This window comes from Bombus fervidus, chromosome 13, assembly GCF_041682495.2.
Source record: "Bombus fervidus isolate BK054 chromosome 13, iyBomFerv1, whole genome shotgun sequence".
NCBI lineage: Eukaryota > Metazoa > Arthropoda > Insecta > Hymenoptera > Apidae > Bombus > Bombus fervidus.
Window position 1 is genome coordinate 8,640,915 of NC_091529.1, and position 21,096 is coordinate 8,662,010.

At 30.3% G+C, this 21,096-nt stretch overlaps 1 protein-coding gene and 1 long non-coding RNA gene across 6 annotated transcripts; one reads left to right on the forward strand and one right to left on the reverse strand.

Moving 5' to 3' along the window:
• The first annotated feature begins 1,574 nt into the window (after nucleotides 1-1,574).
• On the forward strand, nucleotides 1,575-5,700 carry LOC139993867 (uncharacterized). Its single transcript, XR_011801478.1, has 2 exons — nucleotides 1,575-2,234; nucleotides 2,339-5,700. It is a non-coding gene; the product is annotated as an uncharacterized lncRNA (long non-coding RNA).
• Nucleotides 5,701-8,074: 2,374 nt separating this feature from the next.
• Trpm (transient receptor potential cation channel, subfamily M) lies at nucleotides 8,075-20,325 on the reverse strand. 5 transcript variants are annotated; one of them, XM_072015987.1, is made up of 21 exons: nucleotides 20,148-20,325; nucleotides 19,299-19,406; nucleotides 19,052-19,134; nucleotides 18,391-18,447; nucleotides 17,254-17,440; nucleotides 16,965-17,178; nucleotides 16,450-16,609; nucleotides 16,239-16,375; nucleotides 16,012-16,168; nucleotides 15,768-15,930; nucleotides 15,361-15,669; nucleotides 14,508-15,054; nucleotides 14,128-14,339; nucleotides 13,889-14,056; nucleotides 12,981-13,040; nucleotides 12,841-12,888; nucleotides 11,529-11,738; nucleotides 11,109-11,457; nucleotides 10,878-11,023; nucleotides 10,122-10,712; nucleotides 8,075-10,036 (listed from the first exon to the last, which is right to left on the reverse strand). In XM_072015987.1, the coding sequence occupies exons 2-21, from the start codon at nucleotides 19,377-19,379 to the stop codon at nucleotides 8,729-8,731; spliced, it is 5,187 nt and encodes a 1,728-aa protein (XP_071872088.1). In that variant the 5' UTR covers nucleotides 19,380-19,406; nucleotides 20,148-20,325; the 3' UTR covers nucleotides 8,075-8,728. The 5 variants fall into 5 exon arrangements, with proteins under 5 accessions (XP_071872088.1, XP_071872089.1, XP_071872090.1 ...); XM_072015988.1 differs by lacking the exon at nucleotides 12,841-12,888; XM_072015989.1 differs by lacking the exons at nucleotides 12,841-12,888; nucleotides 18,391-18,447.
• Between the last annotated feature and the right edge of the window lie 771 nt (nucleotides 20,326-21,096).

Consider the following 21,096-nt stretch of genomic DNA (forward strand, 5'->3'; position numbering starts at 1 on the left):
CAAGATCTCTTTCTGTTAAATACATTGCATCAGTATATGTATACAATTGATTGTGTAGGTGAACAAACGAGTGTATTTACAATATCGGTACAGACAATATATACAGGTCGAAAAGTGTAACAGACAGTTTCTCGTGTTTGTGATTTTAATCCTTGTCCATTACGATTATTCTTGACGACTAGTGATTGTAACAGCAATACAGGAAAACGATCGCGTTAAAGTGCGTCTCCACCAGCGTTCGCGAACAATATAGGACTCTGCATATCAAGAGAAAATACAAACTCGAACTTGAACTCGAAAAGTGTGGGAATAGAAATCCTTTGTTCGCGGTGAGAAGTTGAAAGTGACATCCACACCGGCTAACATCTCACGAATACCGTTCCTAGATATTCCATAACCATTACGCAATCTTCTTGTAAACACTTCGTTGCCCTAGTTCTTAACTGTCCTAACCCCATTTTTCTAAAGAATGTAATTAGCTAATGCACATATGTCTCATCGGTATAAAGAATACAAATTCATGAAAATATGATGAAAATTCTACTTAGCAAATAACAAATATTCAGTTCTCTTAATTTCTAACTCTATATGGTCATATACAACTACATGAAATATAAAGTCTAAATAAAACTTTTAACTGTAAATAAGAACTAGAGCAACGACTTAACAAATTCATGCCTTATTCATGACATTTGTCTAATTAAAATAAGATCAAACATGATATAGTTTGAATCATTTATAATTTTGTAATTACGAGTGATTAACAGTGTTCGTGTACTGTTCGCCGGTGAGTATCCGTCTTTATGAACGCTTACTGAATTAACAAGATAACTTCAAAGGGACGACATATCGCAAGAAGACGCAAGAAGTTTGAAGGTTCCATTTTGTTTTTTATTTTTTTGATTCAGATCATTGGAGATGAGCAAAATCTTCAAATTTGTAACGCGACGTTTCCCTTCACAGATGATTGTTTTTTATTGTCTGATTATTGTTTCGCTTTACACAACATTCCAATAATCCATTCATTTGCCTCTCTCAAGGATTAAAAACACAAAATGATACAGTTCCCGATTGAACATAAAACGCAGTAGGGCATTTCCTACCGTCTGTCTCTGTGTGATATTTTATTTTGCGTGTTCATTACCTTTAATCGTCTTTGTCTGTACATATTTATACGAAATCGTTATCATTAATATCGTACAAAGGTAACGAAGCGGAGGAACATTGTTGAACGATATATCAACTATCCTAAAAATATTATATTCTTTACATCAAACGTTTTTCCATTTTTCAAATCTCGTTTTCTAGTTTTGTGTTCGTGCACGAAACATGTTAATCCTTTTATAAGCTGTGAGACTTATTCTTCTTCTTAATGAAATAGATACACTACTCAAAACAATTAAGTAAGGTTAGTAAATGATGGAGATTTAATTAAACTTTGTAAATGAGGAAATTATTGCATTCAAATTTCATAAACGTACATATAATGCATCCAAGAAAAAATAAGTATATATTGATAACATACATATAGTTATATCTTTTATATTTTATAATAAATGTGTATGTATATATATTCTTTCGTAGATTAATAATATACTACATATATTCCACTTATTGATCACTTTCTTGATAGGATATTTGATTGATATTTTGATTTTATTGCTTATACGGGTTAACCAGTTAAAGAGATTTTGAGAATTTGTATATTTTAACGACATAATGAGTTTATTGAATGATTTGTAATTGTTTTGAGTAGTGCACAAGAGGATAATATACTGTGACAATGAAATATCACGCATTTACTTACGATTATGATATAATGTGCTTTCTGCATTAATCACGTAATTTTGACGGACATGTGTGAGCAATTTGTATTTTCATAACATGAAATAAAAATACAAAAGCAGCTTTATTAAAATTTTCATCGAACTACAAATCGAATTTAGGATGTTAAAGGAAATGAAACAAATAAGATTAAAATAATTTCCATGCTTCCATGTATTCTTTATTTTATCTCTAGCTTGAAAGGAAAAGTGTCGATTTAAAGCACAAGTTAACTTGCACATGTCCTACGTATGATGCATAAGATATGTTGAGCAAACTTGATTTTGTACCATATGAACTTACAGGTAAAACCTAATGGACATTACAATCTAAAGCACGGTGATTTAGATGCTGGATAAACTATTAATTAAAGGAAATATAGCGAAGTGTCCAAAATTTATTCGATAACGGTGCGTAAGGAAAAGCCATTCAACTTTTACTTTTTTCACACTCGTCACAAACTTACATTTACTTTCGTTACTTTTGTACTATTCAAAATTACAACTCATTTCAGGTCTTCCATTAACGCGTTGAACGTCATTTTTCTCATTTTGTTCCTGGGAACCGACACTAAACTTTTTATTTGTACACGGACTGCCATGGACGCATTTTCTGTATCAACACACCGCACTGCTTAAAGACGAGAATTCCTTTGCGTCCTGTGCGTCCAATGTACGTAAATGTTTGCGTCAAAAGCAGTCTTAAACCCAAGTCACACGAGCAACGCAATCTCAATCAAAAAGTATGCTTTTGTTTTCGCAGTATCTGATTTGAATTTGACTGCTTTTGACGCAGACGCGCGCATTGAGCATACCTAGAATATCCCGCCTTAAATGGAGAGCAAAACAAAATTAATTCATGTTTAACATATTTAGATAATGATTGTATAAATTATGCAGTTTAACAATTTTAAACTGCATAATTAACAAAGCACCAACCTATCCTCACTTTATTTCTTTCGCTATTCGATTCATTGATGTTATCGATTTCTTATTGATAAAATCTTAAAAGCTGTCGAGAAACAATTTGATAGCAGAACTAATGTTAGCTTGAAATAGTCTACTACGGAAGATAGAATGGAAGGGAAGAGATGTCTTCGAAAGTATTTTTTGAGCGATTAGGTATTTATCGAATGATTATACCTGTAACGAAGCTTCTTATAGAAATACTATACAATACATTTATCGACGATAAATCGCAAGCGTGTTCGTTGCTTAATTCCAATTACGTAAGGCTCGATTTAAACGATAGCACCTTTTCGTTTTATTTCACAAATCTTTTCTTTTCACGAATATCACTTTGATTCATTGGGCAATGTCGAGAAACTCAATTGGTTAATTCTTGTCTGAATCAACAATTTAGCGTATACAACAATAATAATACTATCAATAACGGAAAATGTTATTATTATACGGAAATAGATAGTTTTTATGGAGGTTAATCTTTTAATTCTAAGGTTAAGCTCCATCATTCTACCAGTATAATAAAAGTAACATGAATTCGAGGTATAAATGGATACAAATCTATTACTTTTAATTAAAATTAGTTAGTGTGGTCGTATCGCTAAATTCGATTTTTCAATCAAAGATCATATTTTCTCAAGAAATATCTCGAATTTAACGATACATCTAACATTTCTGAATACAGACATTGCATCGCTACCTATGTCGGATTCGTATTAACAATTCATCGCACGCTCGTCTATTTACTGATTCTAGAATAAAATAAGTAAACATATTATTTCCTTGTGATACAGTCTTAAATTTGCCTCGTACTCTCGCTCTGTTCTCATCTTAAAATGTTTACGAACTATACACAATTTTTATACAATTAGGCATATTCGTTTGTTTATCGTTTATGTCTCTTTTTTTTTTTTTTCGTTACTTTTACGTTAGATGATAAATATCAAACGTGTTTTCGCTTATCATTTGCATTACCGTACATACTAACACGGATTGGCTTTCGTTCTTAGGAACGTAATTATCCGCGTGATATGGTTCGCTTTGTTTATTCATATTACATTTTTTTTTTTTTTTACTTTTGTTGTTTCTTTTTCTTGGTTTTAAATGGTCCGTAAATTTTGTGTTCGACGCAGCAGGTAGTGCGTGATAAGGCCCTAAATGTACATTCAAAAAATTCATAAAAACTTTTCGGCAGTAACGATGATAGACACGTGCGAATCATTTGATAACATCTGGCAATTTATACAATTTAACAATTTGACAATTTAACAAATTTAACAATTTATAGTACATTTATTATACGCAGCTATGCGAAAATTGTGAACATATATAAATTAGTACGAGCCGCATAACATTCCATTTAGGCCCGGTGCAGTCGAGCGATTTGTGATAGCGTAACCGCCGCGGTAATTTCCCACTGCGTTTATGAGTCCAATTTCTGCGTTAATTTGCCGCCGCGTTTTACGTTCCCGTATAAACTACTTCATATAAATCTATGCTATTCTAAAACGCAGCAAAAGAGTGACACGCCGCTGACGTTCTCGCAAATCGTTCATCTATACCGGACCTTGGAGTTTCCTCCTCCGTAGTGAAAATAATTTATATATAAAATATTTTCATATAGTATCAACTAATTAACACATTATCACCGGTTCACGCTTCTTTAACACGCCGAGCAAGAATCTATATGCGACGCTTCTAGAAATTCGTAAACAATTAAAATAGATAAGTCAATAGACTAGTCAAAAATACTAATTACATTGTTTATAATTGTACCAGACCTCGACTAATATTATTTATAAACATAAATAAAAGTAGCGGTAGTTAGCTAAATCTGGTAAACTAAGGACGCGTAAAACAAACTTTGTTTTTACGAAAAGATAATTTTTCGTAGCCTAATTGTAATTCGTATCTAAATTATTTCACCGATTATTTCTTCAGTTTTTTTCTTTGCGTTATTTCTAGCACCGAGATTAAGGAAAAAACGCCTCTACAATAATAAGCTAAATGTAACTGTAATACTTTTGTCAAGCATTACAGTTAAACGATTCGACTTGCTTTAGTTTTGCAATTCGCACGTGTCTAGAAGATAATAAAGCTGAATATTACACATTTACATGTGATTGGAGAAATGTTGGGGAAATTATTTACATTAAAATTCGATCTCGTTATCGGATCCGAAATAATATCTCGGATAGTGATTTATCGAAACGAAATCGCATCTAAAGCCAGTACAGTTTTTTTTTTTTTTCTATAGATTTGTAACTTACAGTACTGCCATTTTAACCGGTCAAAGTGATACGTCTTGGTAACTGACTGCCGTTATCGTTTTCATATATGACTATCTACAAACTCTGAAACCAATCTAAATATCGAATGTTATTAGATCATCCTATCCATTTCTTTTACCCAAAGAATAAAAATTCCTGGAATAAACTCTCGTTTGCTAACTGGCCAGATTTAATTTCAACTAACTCGTTATAAGGCAGTACTGTATACGATTTATTTTTATACTAATTGTAAGTATCTAATATTTGATTAAGCACACGCCGGTTTTCGATCCCTTTCGGTGTATGTTTTAGTTGGTCTTGCAAACACGACCTTGAAAAATGTTGATTCTGGTGTTCATTAAATAATGTATCAGCACCGCTATACATGTGTGTATGTATGTACTTCGAAAATTTCGATAATCGAGTTTCACCTAATTTTTTTCACTGAATCCCTGAACACAAATTGGCATCGAATTTTTACAACAGATAATTTTTTTTTACAATTTACAATTTTTACAATTTTTACAACAGATAATCTTTTTCTTCCTGTCTTTATTCTAACGATATTCTCGTTGATACTAATGATATTCTAAAGTAATGTTAGTAAAAAAAATGCAAAATGTTTTCTCTCAAAGGAAAAAAGATTAATTGTGAAAACTAGGTGAAACTGCATTATTGATTTTTTTTACAGTTTATCGTTGTTAAAATAACGTTTGATTTCGTTATGTCGACATATGTATAATATTTACGTGTATATAAGAGTGTATCAAAATAAGTGTCGTCTAAAATAATTATTTTTTATCATTTTTTTTTTTCCTTTCTTAAGTTGTTCAAATAGAATAACATACTTTTATTTCAGAATACCATGAAATGTAAAAAAAAAGAAATCTATTTGATTCAATTTCTCAAGGTCACTTTATATTCGTTGCCAATGGTATTGCATGAATCAAGTTCACGTGCAATGATTTTTAATCGATTGGTCGTATGAATTACAAACATGGTATATAAATAATTAGTTACAAATATATCGATCTTCAACTTTAATCTTTTCTAAACATTAAATTGTTCAAAGGTCACTGCATAGTTATGCATAAGTTCACCAGATATTTTTTTTATATCTTCATGGTATTAAAAATAAAAATATAATATTCTTTACTTACAATGAAAATTCTATCGCGCTTTTCTACATTATTTTGATAATTTGTAATTATTAGACTCCGGATACTTATGCATTTTTTAGACATGTAAAAATGCAAAATCTACAGAACGCATAAAATATAGAAAGTAGAGTATTTATTATAATATTTAGTACTAATAGTAATAGAAAGAAATTTCTATTTATATTCCACTTTCTTTAGTTATGTTTACAAAAATCTAAAATCGCATAAACATCCTCAGTCTAGTAAATATTTTATACGACACTTTTTTCAGAACATCGTGTATACGGGTTTCTCGTATTTACTTAGAAGTAGAATTCTTTCGGGAGAACGAGAAAACCGAAGAAATCGAAATTAATTCCATCGACTAAGATAAAGGACGGGAGGAGATTAATGTTTTCGATAGCGACTCCTTTCGTATTACTATAATATGCAATAACAAACGAATCGTGTGTATGTGCGCATAAAAAATTGAAAAATACATGACATAGAAAATGGAAGGAACTTGAATAACATTTGTATAGTACATTATACCTGATTTACAGAAATGGCGGCAACGCAACCTTCCACGGAACATATTCTTGTTTAAAAAAGTCGTTAGAAGTCCCATTGAAGTAGGCACGTATATATATTGAACAGTTTTATAGAAAGAAGAAATTAATTTAATGAATTTTAACCCTCAATCAACTATGATAGTACCATTTAAAATTCATCAACAAAACGAGAAGAAACGTATTTTCAATAACAAGACATGATTTTCTAATTTTCATTATCAGGTACTTCTTGCACGATCTAACTGATATTATTAGTGAAGTTTTACAAGTTAAAATTGATACTAATATCAATAAATTCCCTAATATAGAATTAGACAATTCTTTTACATAAATTAAAAACTATTTGATCGCTCTATTTGTTGACAAATTGTTAAAAAAAGAGAACACTTCATGTATCTGTAACTTGTTAATTCACTAATATTAGTAACTGGTAAATTATTGTTCAACAATATAATTTTAATAGTTTTATATGCAATAACCATAATTTTTATTATGGAAAGAAGGTATAATTTTAATAAAACTTAATAAAAAAATTTAATAAAATTTTATAAAATTTAATAAAAATTTAATAAAAATTTAATAAAAAAATATAATTATAAATGCTCATATTAATATAAGAATGTGTGTATAACAATTCCACAAATAGAGTCTAAAAAAAGATACATGTGACTGTTTTTTCTAGTCATCCGTTGTTCGAGGGTTATAAATGTTAATACTATTGCAATTGGAATAGTCAAAGAAGTGTACAACGAATAGTACAATTACGAACGTGTGTCGTATTTGAAAGTTAATATTTAAAAAATATTCTGACATCTAAATATTCAAACTACATGATTATTTAATTATCTAGTTTGAATATTTCACTTATTATTAATATTAACAAGGTTCAAGTACCTAAATCGTCGTTATTAAAGTACACTAATTATCTGAAGGAATAATCTTTTTCGAATATTTGAAGTAACTGCCGTGTGTTGTGATAAATTGATTCAATTACTATATATATTCTGACGTTAAGTATATCATAAATTATTATGCACATAAATATCGTAATTAATATTATTAATAGTAGCAACTGCATATATGCATTTAGCATTCTCTACAAATTCAAAAATATTATTCCAAAAAAAAGTTAATTCAACATTGTCTGTTGAATAATTTAATTATAATAATTGATTAAATTCTGCTAGTTGTATGTTTGCAAGAAACATGTCAACAACCAGTTAGATTAAATGTACATATAAATCATAATTTCTATTGTTTATTAGCATTGAAAGCCTTATAAAATTGATTGTTAAATAAATTACAAATGTGTTGTACGAATAAATGATTAAAAAATTGTATATAATATATTTAATGGTTGCTTAAAAAGCAAATGGATTAAAAGTAGATTAAAAATTGCTAATTCTAATGTGTAGCACTTGAATATTCGAATTAATTTGAATATGAGCAAGCATAAATATGAGCTAAATAACTTCAATATTTATATGTACGTATTCATGTGCATATTTATTATGAATATATAATATACTAAGTACTTTGCGGTTAAAATTGATTAAACTATGAGAAGAAATTACGCAAAAAAAAAATTACAAAAGTTGCTGCTAAAATATAAGAAAAGATCTTCAGATCTGAGCTCAACAATATATTGCACTATAAGTAAACAATTAGAAAAATGCATTCCATTTAGTTATAATTACGTGCTATGATAAAATATCAAGTATACAATTTTAAAACATTCTTTGTTTAAAAATACTGTTTCATTTGATTCTCTATATTTCAATGTTAAAACAGTTAGAAAAATAATACCAACTGAAAATACATATTTCACTGTAACCTTGACTTGCATTGTCTCATTGAGTCAGATCAATTTGGAAAGTGTATTGGGGATAGATTACCTCAATTCCTAAATGATTCATAAAATATATTGAGGTTAGTTTACCTCGAGGCGAGTGCACTGGTATTTAGCACATGGTCTCTGACGCTGGAGCAGGTACCGTACTCAGATTCTTGTCGTTAGGATCTGAGCTTTCTGAGTCCCGGATCGGTGGCCTTGAAAGCGTTTGCTCGATCTCCCTGGTCACGCAAATTGTAGGTGGAGGCCTTCGAGACTCTTCATCGATGGCAGAAGCTCTTCGAAGTTGGTGCCTGTGTTCGTTCGATATGAAGAGGGTAGCTTCATCACTATGCAAAGGCTCCTCGTCATCTGCGATGTACCTCCTCTGTATTAAATCTTCCATCTGTTGGTAATCACACTCCTCAGCATCACGTAGATGTTCATTCTCAATTTGCCAAGCCATCTCAGGGTTAGACATTTCGGATAAGTTTCTAGCTCTCGAAGGTGGTGGAGAAATTGGCGGTGTTCGAGGTGGACTTAGAAGGCCACAGTAGCTCTCCAGTTCATCCGTTATGCTTGTATATTCGGCATGCATGGCTAATAGGATAGACCTCTGCGTGCTACTTGTTGAAGACGATGGAATGACTGCAACACGTGGCTCAGCCCACGTTACTCCTCTTGATATGTTCGACGGTGGAAAAATCGTTACATCATCTGACTCTGAACGTGTTCTACTATTTTGTCTAATAGGTCGTTCTGTAGAATCTTGCCTAGGAATAGGTTCCGAAGCTGGAGCTTCGCTGCTGGCTTCTCTGCTCGGTTCTTTGCTTGTAGCTTCTCTGCTCGTTTCTCTACTTAATTCTCTACTCGTTTGTCTACTTGGTTCCGTACTTGGTTCTTTGCTACTTGGCTCTCCACTTGGTTCTCCACTTGGTTCTCTGCTTGGCTCTCTGCTTACCTCCCTGCTGTCAGAATGCGAATCCTTCTTTAGGGTCTCTCCTTCGCCATCTACTTTGCTCGCTTCAGTTTCCTGGCTTGTGATTGTCTTTATGTCATCTTGAACAGTGTGTCCATCTCCACTTATAGAAGACTCGTTCCTACTGAGGTTCTCACGGGATATAGCAGTTTCTGAATGTTTCATATTCATCAGCGCATCATCATCTATTGATGGGCCTAGGTTAAGGAAAGTGCCATCGGTCATCGATCGAACCAATCTCTTACGTTTAATCGCAATGGCTGGTAGTTGGGTATGAGAATCTGTTTCTGACAGAACTTCTGAACGTTCTGATACCCTACGCTGGCGACCGTCTATATCAAAACTAAATAAACCCTCCATGTTGGGCATGTGAGTAGCCATGAATCGGTGGATAACTCCTAGGTGTGCCAAAATCTGTTCATTTAATTCTTCCAATTTGCGCATACGAAACTCCACTGCCTATAATAATATCGAAAGTTCTATTATAATATCTGATAATAAATTTATTAATATCAGTAAAACATTAATGGTACAGTATAATTACTTGAAGAGATGCATTTTGAGTATTCCCTTTCTTGTCAATGTCTTCGATCTTCGAATGCATATTCTCCACTCTTTCTGTGGTAATTTTAACACGTTCCTCTGTAGACATTTGCAGTTTCAGCTCTTGCTCACGGAAGTATCCTTCAACACAATCCTCTTCAAAATCGTAGAGACGCTCCATATCGTCTGCCTCTAAGAACAACTTCAGTCCATTGTCGTAGGTTTCACCAGTGTTTGCTTTCCCTTGTGTTACATACCGCAGCAAATATTTCACCACCAGATATATATGAGAAACTACAATGAGCGGAGGAGGTAAAACAGGTTTCTGTTCATACTCCATAACAACAGTAAAACGTTGGAACATCCAAACTTGGTGCGCCACCGCGTTTACTTCATTGAAAATATTGTTGAATACGGCAATCAAAAGATTTATTAACAATATGTTTGCAACTAAAAGATAAATGGACATTACAGTAGGTGTGATCCAACGGCCTGGTAAACATGGAACCATTCCTGGTTCGTTTCCGCAATCTGGATCTATGTTGTCGGCATACACCTCTCCATATAACATAAAATATGGTTCCATAAATATCTATAAAATAAAAATATATATTCATTATAGAACAAAATAGAATAGAATAGAGTAGAATAGAATAGAATAGAATAGAATAGAATAGAATATAGAATATGGAATAATAATAACAAGCTAATAATAATAAACTGAAATAGAAAGTAAATATTTGTAGAGAGTACATACATCACGAATAATCCTCAATTTCGGTTCAGCATTAGGGTTCAAAATTGCCTGTCGAGTGACTCCAAAACTCATTAACACCACTATTAAAAGTACCACAAAGTATGTCATATTTTTCACCATTTTTCCCATCATTGTAACTAAAGGACCTAAGAACAATATAAAATTTATTTATTATCTGTGCATTCATACTTCATATTTTTGCTAACTTTCCATTTAACTTGCGTGACATACCAAAGTACTTATTTACGCCAAGAATATTCAATATCCTTAAGTACCAATAAATGGAATCAACGCAATAGATGACACGACCAACATCGAGAGTTGAGTGTCTTAAGCGTAAAGCTAAACCAATTTGAAAAAAAATAATGGCAGCTGCATCACAAGGATTCCACATATTCCATGCCCAAACACTAAATTTATGTGAAAGAGTAGCTGGTTCAGATGTTGCTATTTCTCGTACTTTTTCACATCCTAATGTACAAATATATGCAATGGCATAAATCTCTGCTAATGATGGATAATCATCCATATGTACGAGAATGGAGTATGAGAAGAGAACCAAGAAAATAATGTATGCTATCTACAAAATAAAAAGAATAAGTGTAGCATGTAATATATTAGAAATTTAATTATTTCATGTATAAAACTTACAGCATTAGCCCAAAATTTTGTGATGGGAGCTGTATAAAATTCATACAATTTTTTCCTCAATCTCAATGGTCTGCTGTTCTTGATGTCATAGTAGTCAGAGTTTATACCATATGTACGATGAATTCCATCATCGTTATCTGTCAGTACTTTACCATTTTCTTGTACAATTGTCTCCTTGATGACAGTAGTGTGTTCGTTGCTGATTAAAGCCTACATGAAGAAACAGGAATTTCAGAACAATGTATACAAGCATTAAGATAGATTATACAGGACATTAACACATAGATAAGAATCTTTAGTATAATCAGACATGTATTAAGATTTGTCTTTACTAATTCTTGATCATTCTCAGAAACCATTTACAGTCTGGATGTTGCTAACAAAATAATCAAAGAAATCAATTGAATAGAATGGTACATAGCATGTAAAAAGCACATACTAAACGAAAAAGTTCTTTCTGGCGTTCTAGAATATTATGGAAGGTAGAAGCATATAGATGACATACATTCATTTCTGTACAAATATGTAATTATTTATTATTATATAATTAAACTATATGATCGTGTGGGATTATGAATGAAACGTACATTTCAAGCGTACAAGCATGGTGAACTTGTAATATATTTTATGAAAGGAAGTAATTACTTGCGGTATTGTATTTCAATGTAGAGATTCATAGCAAGTATTGTAATAAAGAACTAATCCAGTACAAAAATATTTTAATAAATAGGAGAAATAAAAATAAAAGGAAGGTGTATAAAAGAGTGAACTTATTTGATAGCTACAATAGAAGATAAAGAATGATAGAATAGAGTGCAAATAGTGTTAAAAATTATGGTTGTATAGAACATAAATTGTTAGTGCATGTGGGTAACGTAACGCGAGGGAAGTGAAAATTTAAAGTAGTTACATCATCAAACAATATTTTTGTTTCTTCATGACTCGATTAGGAATAACTTCATAAATAGAATGTTTGAAATACAAGGTTGTATTTTGGAACATTAAACAATAAATTGGTAAGAATAAATTATCAAAAACATACGACTGGTAATGGTTAGAGATTTTTTAACCGCTAAATGAAAAACATCGGTATGTCGTGACGACACATTTAAGAAATCTAAAGCTGACATACATATATAAACATATATCAAGTAACTTGTGTTATCATTGTTAATGTTTTATGAAAACTATACCGATATTTTAGCGGTATTGTTTTTATATTTGACATCAAAATGGACGATGTTTTTGTTAAGTATTTATAACAGTACAACACGATTTGCTTTAGAATAGAAGCGTTAGTTATCATCCTCACCGGTACGGATTCCGATACTGAATAAATAGAAGTTTTCCTTGATGATAACTAATAACATAAGAAAGATAGTTGAAAAGTGCACCGGAAAGTGTAACTTATTGGTCATAGAATCATTGCATTTCAGGTCATTATAGATATACCTTAGCGCCTTGTTGGCTGCTGGATTTGTTGCGTATGCTCAGGCTCCTGCGCTGACGTTTCTAAAAAACAATTCATACGCATACCCACATAGTCTATGAATCACAAAAACATTTCAATACCTCTAATAGCGATCGATACACTATACCATATAATACTGACCAATTACTAGACATACAATACCTTTCCAAACAATATATACTTAAGTATACATATCTCAATAATAAATAAAATAAAATTATATAATATACTTATATTTCATATATCTTATCTGCCTACACGTACAGGGAAGTATTTTATGCTTTGTGTGAAATATTTAAATATAGATTTAATACAAATATAAAAGAGTTGTAAAACGTTTCTTTTTTCATTATATATAACGTAAATAGAACCTACATGCGTATACGCTTCTACATAATGGTTCAAATAACTGTTCAAAGCCAGCAACCACATGTACCAACTGTGTTACTGAAAGTTATCTCAAAAATAAACTATGTTCTAAATAATTATTAGAAGTGACTACATTTTGCATTGGATTTATTATCGTGAACATTTGTTATTTACAAATGACAATACTTTCGATAACTTGTATAATGAATGGACGAAATTTGAAAACGTTATCCAAAATAATAAAGCAGTGATTGCCACTATGTTCAGAAATAATAATTGCAGCGTGAAATGTGTAATGACGAGCTCTTATAAATGCAATGATAAGCTGTATTAATTATTACCAAATATTGTACATCTTTATAATAATTTATTTTATTCATAAAATAGGTTCATAATAACCATAAAAATTAATCAACATTAAAGTTTTCATAAACCTTAGACTTTTTTAGCTGCCAATAACTATTACATAATTACTTAATACTTTTATATCAAAATATTATTAAAAAAGAACATTTATTACCTCAACATCTGGACCTGTTGGTATACCATGCTCTGAATCACTATCTTCTTTCTCATCTTCGAGAGAGATCAAATGTTCTTCCTGAGTTTGTGGCATCAGCTGCAATTCCTCGCGACTTTTAAATTCCAAACACATTATATAAAATGGACAAACTAACCCAAGTACGACCTAACAACAAATTAAAACAATATTATAAAATATGACAAATATATTCTTTACATTATATCCAATTCAATCACCTTTAAATTCGTATTCTTTCTCGTACGAAGACCTCCCATCCATAAATCAGCTAAAATAATTTGGCTACAAGGGTGTGCTAAAAGTGGTCGATGATTAGCCGTGACTGCCAATGAAAGACATGTTTGACCAGACCAATTTTGGAGTTCAGAAGTCAATAGCTGTTTCGTTTGATCGTCATCTTGACGATAACAATAATCTAACAATTCCAAAGCTATACAAAAAATTATATTATATAAAATTATATAAAAGAATATATAAAAAAAATTATATAAAAAATATATATAAAATTATATTATGTACAAATTATATATTATATAAAAAAAATAATAACAAAAGAAAATATGATAATTATTGTATTACAAATATATTATATTAGTACCAATATTTTCAAATTCTTTCCCATAACTCCGCAATTCGTCATAAACTTCCGTTTCAAGATCATCCTCAGCAGCTTCGTGCGCCATAGCCTTATACAATTTAAGAGCAACGAGTGCTTTTGCTAAAGCTTCTTCCCCATGTTGCCACATTAATAGTGCCATTTGCTGTCGTTTAGTTAACACAGCCCATATAAGCAACTCATTGAAAGGATAATCAAAAAGCGGCGTGTCTCGATTAGCTGGTAAAGTTTCAGCGAGTAAACTCATTGTTAAACTATCCTGTTTACTACCAGATCCCGAATAGTAACGACTAGTGCTACCCAGGACGCAGCTATTTCGATGCATATGTTGAGGATGTGCCCCAGATCTCTTCATCACTTTGGTATAAATCATACGAAATCTTCTGCGTGTGTACTGCGACCGATACGCGCCACCCATTAATTTATTTATCACGAGGCCGATATCGTGCAGTGTGTACATATAACCCCGTGGAATATTTGGTCGAACGTCGCGGAGAATGTAGCCCAGTGTGTTCGAAGGGCCTTCTTTCTAGATAATTGATATAAATAAGAAGAACATGCTCATTGTGTAATAATTTTAAATGCAGAATGTCCTATGAAACAGCCAAACTTTATCATTGTATTCTATAGTTATAGTCAAGGAAAAAATTTTATATAAATGCTACATTAAAATATAAATGTAGGTCATTTAAAGCTTAACTTTAACATCTTTTGCTTGATTATACTTATAGAAAATATTGACACACACACATACACGTGCGCGCGCGCACACGCACATACAGAATTTGGCTGATAAATCCTGATATATGCTGTATAATAAAAGCAAAGAACTTACGGTATTGTACAATTCCTCAAGGCGAGGTATAGACAAGAATTTACGCATAGAGACTCCATTTTCTAAGAGAAGTTTCACGAAGTCAATTCGATCGTGTTGCAAAGCTTGCATCATTGCCTGTTCCAGAGCACCCGGTGGCCAATTTTGACCATACACAAATATTTCACAGCGCGCTATGTCCACTCTATTCCAAATTAAAGATAACGATAGCTGCTCAGCAGGGGATAATTGCTTGGACTTGAACAGAGCTGTCAGAATCGTTTGGTCAAGTTCCTGTGGCCGCTCTTGACTTATTCTAAATACTGTTATCTGTAGAAATTTAATTTTAATAAATATATAATGTACAAATAATTAACCTATTCATTTATATGAATAATTTATCTATATAAAATGACTAGTGTACCAACCAAATGTTTCTTACGGGTACATTGCAAAAGTTCAGAGTACAGTTGTGATGCCTGTTCAGAGGATACTTTGAAAGTGCGTTTGATAGTATCTAAAAGATGTCCTCTCATACTTTCTAATGGTCCCTCATTCTCTCCATTCTCTCCATCTCCTTCAGACGCGTATCTAAATTTTTTATTTACTATCATTGTCAACATATAATTATATTAAGAAATATGTATAGCTAGTTGATCATGACGTTCTTACTTATGCATAAAAGCGATGAGATCAGCTGCACGACCTGATCCATCGCAGACTACTACAGGAACAGGAGGAACATCTGTAACATACTCTAAAACTGATCGAATCGTATTTGTTCCTCCTTCAATTACCAATGCCACGACAGGAATACTGCTGTGTGTGTCTGCAATAAATTTTTTATTTCATGTTACAAAAATTATTTAAACAATATACATCTAAATGTCGATACTTACATGGCTGTAATTTTAGATTAGAAATATATTTTTCCAATCTTCTACGCAGCACAATTTCTGCACCATATCGACCACCGGTACCGTTATCCACCAATAAAAAATATGCATGACGATTGTTTAAAACTGCATATTTAGACCTAAACAGTTGCAATAAGTATAAAAATAGATATTTATAACAAAGAGTACATTAACCATAGAAATTATATCTTACCACGGAGATGAAAGACATTCATAAGGTACTTCACCTCCACGGCCTACAAGTTCGTGACTTTTGTCTAAAATTCCCCATGGTGCTATGCCAATACTTACAACCCGACCTTGTCTTTGAGATCTTTCTAATAGCAGGGCATCTCCTACTTGTCTTGTTACACCTACGAAATTGAAATGTAATATTTATAATCAGGGATCATAACAGCTAGAATTAAAATTTTAAAAGTTGCAGTTTAAAAATTAATATTGGGTTGACAACTAAGTGATTGCAGATTTGTCATTAGGTGGTATTGATAAAATCCGCAATCACTTAGTTGCTAACCCATAGCAATAAATGAAAGAATTTTAAAATTTCTGTAAGATTTAATGATTACTGTCTTCTATTTAAATCTTTTTGTCAATGACATTTTTCAAAAACTTTAGACGTAACTGTTATTTTTGATCTCCATTTATAATAGAATTTATACAGTTATTCCAATAAGGATAATTAACCTAATTATATTTGTTTCAATTTACCTGTATTAGTTCCACCTGTGAATATCCATGCACCAGTTGTCTTTGCAGCCTTCAGCAAACCTTTCCTTAGAACTTTTTTCAAAGTTGGCTGCAGTTCAAAATTAGATCGACCACCATGCACAGTTATTAGTAGCTTAGGTAATCCCAGATTCCATTCTCGACACAACAATTGTACTATTGGTTCTGGCCTTGTGTCATAAGCAAGTCTCACATACTTAAAATTCAACATTAATATAGAAAAAGAAATATATTATATATTTTAATATGTACATATTTTTCATTTATTTACTTGAGCTTTAGTTGGATGAGGTCCACCTTGAAATTCAATGGTACCATATGCATCAGTAGGAAATGGACGTGTATTTTTTCCAGGAGACCATTGTTCTCGATCTTCTTCTTTGGTATTACTAGGAGTGTAACTTTGAACATCTATACCAGCTCTGCAGTGATGAGTATAAGAATATCCACAACAACATCTATAATAATCAATCATTTATTAATACTTTTACTGGGAGGAAGAGGCTAGATGCAACTGGGTACAGATACTCTTTAAATAGAAGCATGTGATAATTTTCTTCATAATATAAAGCAGAATGCTATAGAAAACTGTTGCATATAATTGTACCGTTTTACAACTAATTGTTTTTTTTTTTTTTTTCTTTTTTTGTCAATATAAAAGGATTGCTTATGACTGTACAAAATATATTTCTATATCTCACCAACATAGTTTTCTCATTAGGGAAACATAAATATACATGGTTTCAGAATAACTATTAGCTACTGCACAGGCAAATGTTCAAATATTTTACAGATGATAGATTTTATAACAATTATTTTCATAACAGATTTCCTTAATCTAATTATTATCCAAATACTATGAATTATAATATTATCATAATAATATTTGTATAAATATACGATTTGATTACTTGGCTGCATGATGTAATGGATATGAACTCTAAGAGAAAACGAAGCGTTTTGTGAAAAGCAGTAAATGAAAAGAAAATTTAAAATAAAATTTTATCAGTGAGGTTTCTCAAAAAGAAGCAATTCAATGATTATATAATGTAATTTTGGTGCAGATTTTATGTATGCTATGAAAATTTAGAGTCTAACAGCTCTTTTAGTACAAACCATTATTGCTGAGAACTGTATAGAATGCATGTAATGTAACAGTACTTTATTAATGACTACTCAAAGATATGGAAAATAGTATATAAATTATTATTTTCTCTTTAAAGAAGAAATATTATTTAGCTTACAGATAAGGGAGATGTATATGATATTATTTTGGAATATAATTTTGATATATATTTGCAGAAGCAATATTAAATATCTTCGTTAAGTCACCTATCCTTCTTTTTTTCTTTTTTTCATAAAGAACACAAAATTCCCAATCTTGACAAAACCCACAATGAACTCTCACCTGGAAGTAGTGATCACATCATACTCTGCATTCTTATCTCCCTTTACTTGCATAAACCTATAAATGGAATGAAAGAAAGAAAAGTAAATGAAAGGAAAATGAACATAAAAAATTATGTTAGTAGTGACCTAGAAAATTCAGAAATAAGTTTTTTATAATAAATATGTAAATTGTAAAAAATACTAATAATTGTAAGTATCATAAAAATGGAAGGCATATTTAAAAATCAGCATTGAAAAGCAATGTTTCATAATATAACGTTAAAATTAATAATTATAGCATATAATCATCATTGTTAATGTAATTATGCTGCTTATATTGCCTCTGCAAAAATATTGTCCTTTTAAAGAAATATGTATTCAAAATATGTATATGTAGCTATTTATTGATGTACAATAAGTATGTTTAACAAAAGAATAAGTAAATAAATAAACATAGAAGTTTAATAAATGCATGATGATGGTGTCACGAATGATATATATTGTACAAAAATTTATTTGATGTATTCCATAAAAATATGTTTAAAGTTGAAATAATTTTTAATAAATATTTTTGCACGTTTTTAACGTTATAAACACTCATTGATCATAATGTGGGATATGCAAATGTATTCTGTAAGAATATCTAAGTAAAAAATAAAAACATAATGAACATTACATACTTGTGTTCATCATCAGCACTTGGAATAAATTTTGAGCATTCTCTTTTTTGAAAAGTTGCCTCTATCCAACTGCGTTCAGTTACCTAAAATATATTTGAATTATTCATTTATCATTACAAAATGATATACACATATATATATTTACAAAATACGTAATATTTACAGTGTTAAATGGTAAAGTAAAATGTGATGTTTGATTAAAATATCTTTTCTTAAATAAAGTAGAGTAAATGAAAACATGGGATACCTTTGCCTTTTTTCTCTTCATTTTAGGAGTGTTGGCTCCACAAATAATACTTCCCATTGCCATCTTGATACGTATATGCATTCACGTTAATATTAAGCAATACACTAACTAAAAAAAAAAATATCAAACAAAACTAAATACAAACCAAGAAAAGTAATGATAAACTAACACATAATAAACTTATTACACATTTCTGACTCTTGTATTTAAAATAATTATTCTTTACAGGAATTTCAAATATTACATTGTACTATAAATTAAATCATTAGTAATTATGAATAATACAAATAGAAATTACATATAACAATGAATAATATAATATTTCTGCAATACAAAACTATACGTTTTTTCCTTTGCAAAATATAGAGTAGTTAATAAAACAAATTTAACTTAAAGGAAACCAATAAAACTTGCATGCAATAGAGATAAGATAAACGATATAGATAAGAAAAAGAAATCTTAAATTTCTCTTTGAATATGTAGTTTCAATACAAAACCTGAATTACACATAATGCAACTATATTTTTGTGGCAATTGAAGTTCATTTATTTCACTCATTATACACAAATAAATTATATACTCTTAAAATTTTACTATATGATAAAATAATTCTACAAATAATATATACTTATAAGATTTCATTTAATTCAATATTCATTGCATTTTAATATTCATTACTTGATATCTATATCAATAATAAAGCTATGAATTAGATAATTAATGGTAAGAGAAAAGGCAACAAGTACATTTTCTGAAATGATATTTTGGCTATAAAAAAGAGTAATATTGTTGAGGTAATGTTATAGAAGTATAATGCATTTTATATTAAAAGTATTTTATTATACTCACCATACGACAACTTTTGGTTTTGTCTATCATATCTACATAGAACTGCATAAACAATATCAATGTATATTTGAAGCTTAGTAAAACAAACTTGCAGTTCAAAAATAGTGATTATGATTAGTAGCTAGCAGTAGATACTTAACTGATACAGTTAAATTAGATTTATCTGAAAAAAAATCAAGAAAATCATTTAAACGTAAATGTATGTTGATAACAATATTAATGAAATATCCTTTTCTTCAAATAAAACTTTAACGATACAGTTAAGATTAAAATATCATATTACTTAATCAAAACAATTTCATATGATTCAATGCACTTTTCTAATGACTATCTAGTTTCATTATTCCTAATTTATAAAAATTAACTTGTCCTCAAATTAAAAAATTCCTGGAGTAGTTCTTTTTAAAAATAATTTATAGAATTTTTTAATAAATTATACATTATAGAAATTATTTAAATGGAATAGAAAATCTCTTTAACCTTCACCAAATGCTAAATTTATGTTTCCAGTAACTTTCATTTAACTTTTTGTAAATCTAACTCATACCAGAAAATTACATAAATATTTTCATTATTCGTAAGAATTAATAATAATAAAATAAATAAAGGTTTTTAATATTGAATATACATAATTTCTAACAAATTTGTTCTTTAACGTGCTAGATAATTAACAATAGAACAAAATTACTATTAAATCGATTTTAATTCGTTGTATAACATTATATATTTTCTACCATTACTTACACTTGGAATAATCAATAGAATCAATTAAATAATATTCAGATGAGTATTGTAATCGTTACATTTAAAATAGGCGGGAAAATTCACGATTTGTCATGTGCTTATAACTTAACCTCATATGCTTCTAAGCATGACCATGATATCAAATACTTTGATGAGTATTTTAAATTCTAATGAAAAATAATACAATTATTAAAACATGATCTAC